Below are 9,325 nucleotides of genomic sequence, written 5' to 3' on the forward strand. Positions count from 1 at the left end.
AAACAACTTCCTTCTTCCTAATGTCCAGTCGAAATCTACCCTGCTCAAGTTTAAAACCGCTGCCCCTTGTCCCATCATCACATGCCCTTGGAAATAGTCCCTGCTCAGGCTCCCTGTAGACCCCCTTCAGATACTGAAATCACTATAAAGTCTCCCTAGAATCTTCTCTACAGGCTTAACCACCACAACTCTCTCAGCCTGTCCTCACAGAAGAGGTGTTCCAGACCTTTGACCACCTTGGGGGACCTCCTCTGGACCTGCTCCAGTAGTTCCATGTTCTTCCTGTGTTGAGAGCCCCAGAGTTGGGTACAGCACTTCAGATGAGGTCGCAGTGGCAGAATCACCTCTCTCAACCCGCTGGCCGCGCTTCTTTTGGGCAGCATAGCGCGAAACCAGCCTAGAGAGTCACAGGGCGCCGAGCACCCTCACGCCGCCCTGTGACGCCCATCCAGGCCGGTCTGTTCTGCTCACACACAGACGTTATACCCCATCTCCAATCACAAATTTATACACCGCGCCTTGAGGCCCGGCCCGCCCCGGCCCGCCCCAGCCGGGCCTCCGCTCCGCCCGCGGCCCGCCCCGCCCGCGGCCCGCCCCGCCGGTAGTGCGGCTGTGGTGCTCGTCATGGCGGCGGCCGCTCAGCTGCTCCGCGGCGCCGCCCGCTGCCCGCCCGCCTTGGCGCTGGCCGCCGTGGCGGGCCGGCGGGCGCTGGGCTCCGCGCCGCGGGAGGCGGCTGCGGGTCGCGGGGGTCGGCGGGCTGTGCTGGCAGCGGCGGGGGCGCTGGGTGGGCTGGGGCTGGGGCTTTGGCAGTGGCAGCGGGCCGCGATGGCGGCGGCCGAGGAGGATGAGAAGGAGGAGGAGGAGCTGCAGCGGCGGTTCATGGCGCCGCCGGTGACCGGCTTGCGGGAGCTGCGGCGACGGCGGCGGGAGCTGCGGAGCCGTATGGAACTGCTCATCATGGAGACGCAGGGGGAGATGTGCCGCGCCCTTGCCGCGCTGGATCCCGGCGCCTCCTTCGCTGTCGACACCTGGGAGAGGAAGGAAGGTACGAGGGGTCTGCGAGGGGCACCCTGATCTCGGGCACCCCAGGGGCCAGCGGCAGCCCCGGCGCAGGGTGACCCTGGTGTTGGCAGGTGGAGGCGGCATCAGCTGCGTGCTGCAGGACGGCGAGGTCTTCGAGAAGGCGGGGGTGAACGTGTCGGTCGTGTTCGGGCTACTGTCCGAGGAGGCAGCGCGGCAAATGCGGAGCAGGGGCAAGTCTCTGAAGGCCAAAGACGGTACGTGTCCGGCGGGGATGTGGTGTCGGGGACCGGGACGCGTTCACCGGGGTATTCCCCCGCGGGGACTCTGAAGAGAACGTAAAGAAGGCCGGACCGAGCAAAGCTCAAGGGTTTCTTCTCTATCACGGTACTTTCCAACTAGTAAGCCTGGCAGGTGGACTTTTCGTACCCCTGAAAAGCTGGGTGTAAGAGTGCCCTGCTTTAAGCAGTGTACTGTGGGTGTAGGTTGTTTAATAATGACAAAGCCGTAGCTCAGCGCTGTGTACCAAAGAGGTGGAGGGAGGAAACCAAAAGACTTGAAAGAGGATTCAACCCACATTTGTGTAGCAGAGGTCGATTTTGAGGACTGGGCATGGTGGAAAGCCTTAGCAGTGTTTTGAATTTTAAGTGCTTCTTATCTAACACACTCTTTCATTTTAAGACAAATACCAAAAGAAGCGTTCAGTTAGGGTGCACAGAGGAGTGTGGATGAGAAGCAAATTGCACATTGATTCATAACTGTGTTGGCCCACCGTGAGGAATTTTCTTGTACTGGAACAGTAGCTTGGAACCCAGGGAAAAAATAGTGATGTTCCTTAAATGATAATAAATTACCTGAAAAACTGAAGGCCTTTTTTTCTGTGCACCTTTTTATATAGGGAAGCTGCCTTTTTGTGCCATGGGTGTGAGCTCTGTTATCCATCCAAAGAACCCTCATGTTCCTACCATGCACTTCAACTACAGATACTTTGAAATTGAAGAAGCAGATGGTAAGAATTTCAGGCTAAGAGGTAAAAAAATGATCCAGGTTTGTTCCCAGATGTGCCAAGAGTCAGTTGTGTAGGATTGGATCTCTTGATCACTGGTCATCACACTATCTCAAACTCAAGATTTTTCCTGGTGGAGATTTAGAGACACCACTGAATAATCACAGAATCATAGAATTGCTTTGGTTGGAAAAGACCTCTAAGATCATCGAATCCAACTGTTGACCTAACACCACCACGGCCATGAAACCACATCCCAAAGTGACACATCCACCACATGGTCTACTCATGAGGTCTGTGGTGACAGTTGGACTCGATGATCTTTGAGGTCTCTTCCAACCTTAGTGATACTGTGACACTGTGATCCACACCCTTCTTGAACACCTCCAGGGGTGGTGATACCATCACCTCCCTGGGCAGCTTCTTCCAATGCCTGACAACTCTTGCAAGAAAGAAATTTTTCCCAATATGCAACCTAAGCCTCCCCTGGCATGATTTCTGGCCATTTCCTCTCACTCTGTCACCTGATAGTAGGGAGAAGAGACTGACCCCCACCTCACTCAAGCCTCCTTTGAGGGGGCTGTAGAGAGCAATGAGGTCTCCCCTCAGTCTCCTCCAGGCTAAACAATCCAGGTTCCCTCAGCTACTCTTCATAGGACCTGTTCTCCAGACCTTTAACCAGCTTTATTGCCCTTCTCTGGACACACTCCAGCACCTCAATGTCTTGTTCTGTATTGTAAAAGTAGTTGTTAGTTCTTGGTGAACTGCTAGCAACATACTGCTGTTTTGAAGTTTAAAAGAAAAAACGTTGTTGCTTGCCTTCCTCCTGTAGGAACTAAGCAGTGGTGGTTTGGTGGTGGGACTGACCTCACTCCAACTTACTTGAATGAAGAGGATGCTGTTCATTTTCACAAGACTCTGAAAGAAGCCTGTGACAAGCATGACCTAAAGCTGTATCCCAAGTACAAGAAATGGTATGTGGGGAGAGATGGGTTCATTCTGTGGGAAGAGAAGGCAGTACTGGATGCTGCCGGTTAGATGTGCTCTAGGAACAGGAGGTTCTGCTGCTTTTTGAAAAGTACCAGCAAACCCTAATGAAAACTGGCAATGTGCACTAGGACAAAATGTAGTCTGAACCAATCCTTTATTTATAGAGTCCTGAATTTTTCACATTAGAGGGCTGACAACAGGGATCATAAGTCTACAAGTCAAATAAAAAATGAGCTGACTCTACAAGGTTTTTAAACCACAAACTTCACTAGGCAACTCAAAAATTAATGGTAGCCTCTGATGTTAAACCAGGACAAGACTCCAGAGACTTGCACAAATTCTGCTTACAGTGAATTCATGGTAAATGTGCATGACTGACTTTAGCATGAGCTTATAGGCCAGGGCTGCACTTCTGAAAATTCCACTCCAGTTTTTCAGCTTTCAGTGTGACCTTCATGACCTTTGAATTTTTTTTTGCCAGGTAGCTGAAGGAGCATGTTCTTAATGTAGAAGCTTCAGAATTTTGATGGAGCTGTAATTTTTTTCTTTCTAGTGACACGTTCAGTGAGTGTTCAACAGCATATTAATCTAAAGATGCAAGCTTTGACCATTCTTCTTAAGCTGACTGATAAAAGTGATGAGATACTTCACTGTTCAGAGGGGGCTTGCTGCTCTGTGTCTGATAACCCTATCTGCTGCAAGCTGTGGTGTCCAGGAAGGAGGGGTTACCCTTTTGTAAGCTACCAGGTTTTTCATGTAGACAGGAGATAAAGTGGGTGTTGTAGCTTGGGTGGCAACCACTTAGTAGAGAAGCACACCTTAAGACTACAGCCTTGTTCTCTGAGGAATTTTTGCCTGTTCAGAGTGTCTGCCTTAATGGTCAGGTTGTTTGCAGCCTAAGTAAGCTAGCAGGGCTTCAGAGAGAAAGGTATTTGTTCTTAGCCTGAGGGCAGATCAGGGGAGGGCTAATTGTATCCCATGGACAAAGACAGTTTTCTCTATCCCAGCTTGTTTGCTGTAAGCAGCAGCTGTGTAGGTTCTTACTGCCAGAGAAGCATGAATCTCTTCTGAGCCTTTACTAATTAGCATTGCCTCTTTTCCTACCTTTCTGAAACATAAAAGCTCTTCTTGCACTTACCACACTGTGTCCCTCGTTTAGCTTTGACACTTTGGCTAGGTTTTGCATTTCTGACTCAGTCTTTTTTCCTAACTCTTTTCCTCTTTATTTAGCTTAGGTTATGTGGTACATCTCCACATTGTCCTGCTGTGGCCATGACATTTTTACTGCTTGTGAACAGCAACCATGGCTGGACACACATATCAAAAACTGGCCCCAGAGGAAGGCAAGGTTTCCTTGCTGTTGTGACAGGACAAGAGCGAATGGGTTTAAGCTGGAGAAGGGTAGATTTAAACTGGCCAGGATGAACAAGGCTTTCAGCATCCTGGTCTAGTTGTTTAGAAGGTGTCTCTGCCCATGGTGGAGAGGCTGGAACTAGATGATCTTTAAGGTTCCTTCCAACCCAAACCATTCTGTGACTTATTCTCTGATGGTTTCTGCTTCCTACTTCCTTTCCACTTCTCCTCCACATGAAGACTTGCTTGCAGGGTATGGCTACCCAAGCAAGCAACCATAAGCAAGATAGGGTGTGGATAGAATGAATCAGTAACTTACAGAAATTGCACACCTACATACTCCCAGTAAATATAAAAGATTACTTGCCTCTCTGTTGTAAGACAAGATGCAGTTAATCCTTCATAAACTTGAACATAAGCCATGAAGAGTCACTGCTACAGTGACTCCATTTTCCAAGTTTAACTATTAAGCCTTTTTTCCAAGGAAGGCTGCCTCACTTTTGATTTTTTCCTTAAGTGACAATGGCTTTCTTATCTGGTCTTGGGTTTTAGATTATTTTAGTTTTGATGTGGAAAATAAGTTAATTTATTAGAATGGCAAAAAAGAGATTCTCTTACAAGTTTATTTTGAATTCAGAAAAGCTGTACAACTAATTTGGGATCTATATATAATGTTGGGAATTAAATCTAGAAAGAGCTCTGAGGGTGAAGTTTTGAAATCAGGTGTCCCTCTGTGTAGGTGAAACCTCACCTGGAGTACTGAATCCAGGTCTGGAGCTCTCCATAGAGGAAGGATATGGACCTAATGGAGGAGGTCCAGAGGAGGGCCACAAAAGTGATCAGGGGGTTGGAGCACCATGACAACAGCACACTATGAAGACAGGCTGAGGGAGCTGGGGTTGAGCAGCCTGGAAAAGAGAAGTCTCTGGGGAGACCTAATAGGGGTCTTCCACTACCTGAAGGGGGCCTACAAGGCTGCAGAGAGATTGTTTACCTGTAGCAATAGGACGTGTGGCAATGACTTCAGACTAGAGCAGATTTAGATTGGATGTTAGGAACAAGTTGTATACTATGAGGGCAGTGGAATACTGCAACAGGTTGCCTGGGAAGGGTGGTTGGGGCCCCATCCTTGGAGATATGGAAGCTGAGGCTCGAAAGGGCTCTGGGCAGCCTGGTCTGTTTGAGCATGTTCCTGCTGACTGCAGAGGTGGTTGGACTAGATGACCTCTGGAGGTCTCTTCCAACCCAGACCATTCTGTGATTCTATGATATGAACTCAATCATTCCACATGGAAGTGTTTGAGCATTAGGTGTTTCGTGACTCCGTGCAGAGAGCACACCCTCAGAGCTTTTGCCATAAGTGAAGGGGAGAGTGCTTTCCAGAGGGTACTGGAGCATCCTGTCTGGTGGTAATCAGCGAAGTGGCGGGACACCTGGCACAGCAGGGATTGACTTCTCATCAGTGTTTCACTAGTGCTCTCCTGTGCCATGTAGCTGCTTGGAGGTCTGCTTGTTTCATTGAGTATTGTGGCCCATATTAATAATCCTCTGCTGCTGCTTCTAGGTGTGATGACTACTTCTTTATCAAACACCGTGGTGAGCGAAGGGGGATTGGAGGCATATTCTTTGATGATGTGGACTCTCCCTCCAAGGAGGAGGTATTCCAGTTTGTGAAGAGTTGTGCCAAAGCTGTGGTGCCTTGTTACATTCCCATTGTGAAAAAGCACTGCCATGACTCCTTCACACCAGAAGAAAAGCTATGGCAGCAGCTTCGGAGAGGACGGTGAGTACTGAAGGACCAAATGAATACAAGGGAGGTGGATTATGCTAGTGAGAAAAAAAATCAGCTGGTTCTTAATAGTTGCAAGTTTGTCCTGTGTGGTGTAGGCTGAGTTTGCATGAGTGCTCTAGAGCTCACAAGAGAATTTCACCATTTTTGTGCACAGAGCTAATCCAACGCTTGACTGTTGAGGAGGGTGCAAAGAAGGTATTAGCACAGCTTCATCTGTATCTCCTGCTCTTCCATGTTGCAGCACAAGCAACTCATACAAAATGTCATGGTTTCTCTCCAGCTGCTTCAAAAACCAAGAGAAGCTGCTGCTTTGTAAGGCAAAGGGGTGTATGTGCTCCTTATGTCCTGAGTTCTGCCCTCTCCTGCAGCTTCATGATATGGGACATAGGACTGCCCTGTGACATCAGGAGATAAGGGTGCGGGAGTCATGCTTCCTATTCAGTAATAAAGCTAAACCAAGAGTACTTTTAGCTTCTTAGTGTGTTTCATTTGACCATGGCATTGAAATGAGGAGGCAGGGAACTCTGTAAAGAAAGAAAGATACAGAGAGGTTTTGGTTTTCTGGCATGGTGCAAAGTCTCTGTCACCTAAAGGACTTTGGAGGCTTATTATGGTGAAAACTGTCACTGCAGCTAAAGCTCTGTACTTTGTGGAGTGGCAAGGTCACACCTGCATTCCTATGCAGAGGATGCTAGAGAACAGTTGGACCCAAAACAGGGTTCATTCTGACACCAAACACAGCAGAAAGAGAGCCTGGTTTTGATGTCTGCTAGTTGAGGAAGACACAACTGACTTCTGACAACAAACTTCTTTTTCTGTTGCATCTCTTCACTCCCCATAGGTACGTAGAGTTCAACTTGCTTTATGACAGAGGTACAAAGTTTGGCCTCCTGACACCAGGATCAAGAATTGAAAGCATTCTTATGTCTCTGCCACTGACTGCAAGGTAAGGTCATGGTTATGTGGAGTTGCAGGTAGGCACTGTTCTTACTAAAATACTTTACAGGATTCAATCAAAATTCTGTCATGGTGTCCACTCTCTTAATGGAGATACTGGAACTGGCTAAATACATGCAGATGCTTCTCTGGTCTGCTACACTCACTCAGTTGCCATTAATATGTGGCCTAGATACTTTTTGTCAAGAAGTGGTGCTTTCTGTCCTTGGTACTTCTTGGCAGATTTCCCCTCCTTGCTCCGTGAGTTTTTATTTAGTAGTGCCTTGAAACCTGTGAGCTTCTGGCAGTCCTGACAAGGATGTTGCAAGGGTTTCCACAGTTTAAATGTGTGTTGTATGAAAAAGTGCCTCTGTGCTTCCTGCTTGCACCTGAGAACTTCATTTGACTTTTCAGTGAGTAACCAGATTCCCTTCCTGTTCGTTTCCTCCTTCATAATTAATATTTTACAAGCTTCTGGGTTTTTTTGTCTGTTTTCCAGCGTGGCAAGTCCTGCTCTTGGTAGTCTTTGTGCAATGGCTGTTCCATACCTTTGGTCACATTTGCCTCTTTCCCTAGGTTTAAGTTTTCTATGCCCTTTCTGAACAGATAGCATAAGCTACAGATGTGTAGCCAAGATGCAGGTCTGCTGCTGATTCATACCATGGCATCATGATGGTTTAGTTCATTATTCCTTTCACAATGCTGTTTGCTGGGTTTGACTGCTGCTAAGCACTGAGCTGGCTTTTGCACTGAATTACAATGCCAAGATCTTTTCTGGGCAATAAACATTAACTCAGTCTCTTAATGTGTATGTAACTTTTTTTCTCTGTGCATCACTTTCAAGCAACAATGAATTTCACTTACTGTTTTATTGCTCAGTTGCTTGGCTTGATATTGACTTTTCTCAAATGCTTTCTTAGTTTTTACCCTATTGTGCCTAATCCTGCTATATCATTACACTCTGTCATCTACTGTTTACTCCCCCTTTTTGGTTGCTTTTATATATGCTGAGTAGCACAGACCTAATCGTGAATTTCATAAGATTTATTAGAGACTTCCCTCTGTTAGGAAAACTGTCCTGTGTGTGCTGCCCCTTAACCATGAAAGCAGTCCTATTCTCACCCTCTAGCTTCATCTCACTGCCACTACTAGATGTGTCCCTGACCCACTGGTGTAGCATGCTCCCGTCTTCTGATTCCATTGCTGGGATGATCTAGTTTTGTTTGTTTTCATCTGTGTAAATAGGCCACTTCACAGCATAAATGGGTCCCTCGTGGGGAAAAAAGTGGAAAAGGTTGTACCCATCCCTTTGTGGCTGCTGCCATGATTCTTACCCTGTCATGCCTCTTTGAATTGCCTTTTCAATAAAAAGTGGTCTTTCCTCAACGTTGTTTTAAAACCCAGTATTTAACAAGGACTCCTAGAGCTTCCAGTCCACATTAGGGAAAAGGCAGATCTTGTGCCCTTGCTGTCAAAATTGTCTGGGTTCCTTTTGCGCTCATCTTCATGATACTTGTGTGTCACAAGAGACTGATAAAAGATCTTTGCAAATAAATTGGTGGGTGCTGGGGGGTAGGGGGCATAGCTCTTTACCTTTGTTCTTCAGCCTCTCCAGAAGTTTGAAAAAAGATTGAGCTAACATTTCTCCTGTCCATTTGGGTGGGTTTTTACTGGAGGTAATGATTATTTGTCATACCTGACACCTAATCCAAGAATATCTGCTGTGGATGGAGCTTTGCTTTCTCAGAACAGGCAACTCAAGTGCAAACACAGCCAGCTGGCACTCTGAGTGAGCTTCCCCTCTCCCTGCAGGTGGGAGTACATGCACACACCCCCAGAGAGCTCAAAAGAAGCAGAAATCTTGGAGGTTCTGCGTAATCCCAAAGACTGGGTGCACTGACCTGGATCAGGAACAAGATGGATTGCTGACACTGAGCCATTATGAAAGAACACAAACGCCTGCACACCACCAGCTCATTTGAACTGCTGTTGCATGGCGTTCTAATAGAGCTATTTATACTCTTACCTGGTGCCTTAATAATGCTGTAGACTTGTTATTACTTGCAAATATGTGAACTCATGGTTTAAGATTGATCAGCTAATGTTATGTTCCCTCTCTTGCTGTTGCCTTGTGAAGGACAGGCAACACCCTCACAGGAACACAGTGCATGCTTAAGAAGTTTTTCAACTCCTTTGTTGGACTGCAAAGTGGCAAGCTACTGTGAAGT

The 9,325-nt window shown here is 47.2% G+C and overlaps 1 protein-coding gene across 1 annotated transcript in view; it reads left to right on the forward strand.

Moving 5' to 3' along the window:
• Nucleotides 1-624: 624 nt before the first annotated feature.
• CPOX (coproporphyrinogen oxidase) overlaps nt 625-9,325 on the forward strand; it is an 8,772-nt gene continuing 71 nt past the window's right edge. The window contains exons 1-7 of the mRNA XM_054163359.1: nt 625-1,045; nt 1,134-1,277; nt 1,919-2,029; nt 2,859-3,000; nt 5,934-6,152; nt 7,003-7,107; nt 8,910-9,325. The exon at nt 8,910-9,325 is cut by the window's right edge and continues 71 nt beyond it. Coding sequence (XP_054019334.1) covers nt 625-1,045; nt 1,134-1,277; nt 1,919-2,029; nt 2,859-3,000; nt 5,934-6,152; nt 7,003-7,107; nt 8,910-8,997 — 1,230 coding nt within the window. The 3' untranslated portion in view covers nt 8,998-9,325. The remainder of the gene's footprint in view (nt 1,046-1,133; nt 1,278-1,918; nt 2,030-2,858; nt 3,001-5,933; nt 6,153-7,002; nt 7,108-8,909) is intronic.

The sequence above is a fragment of the Dryobates pubescens genome, chromosome 8 (genome assembly GCF_014839835.1).
Source record: "Dryobates pubescens isolate bDryPub1 chromosome 8, bDryPub1.pri, whole genome shotgun sequence".
Taxonomy (NCBI): Eukaryota; Metazoa; Chordata; class Aves; order Piciformes; family Picidae; genus Dryobates; species Dryobates pubescens.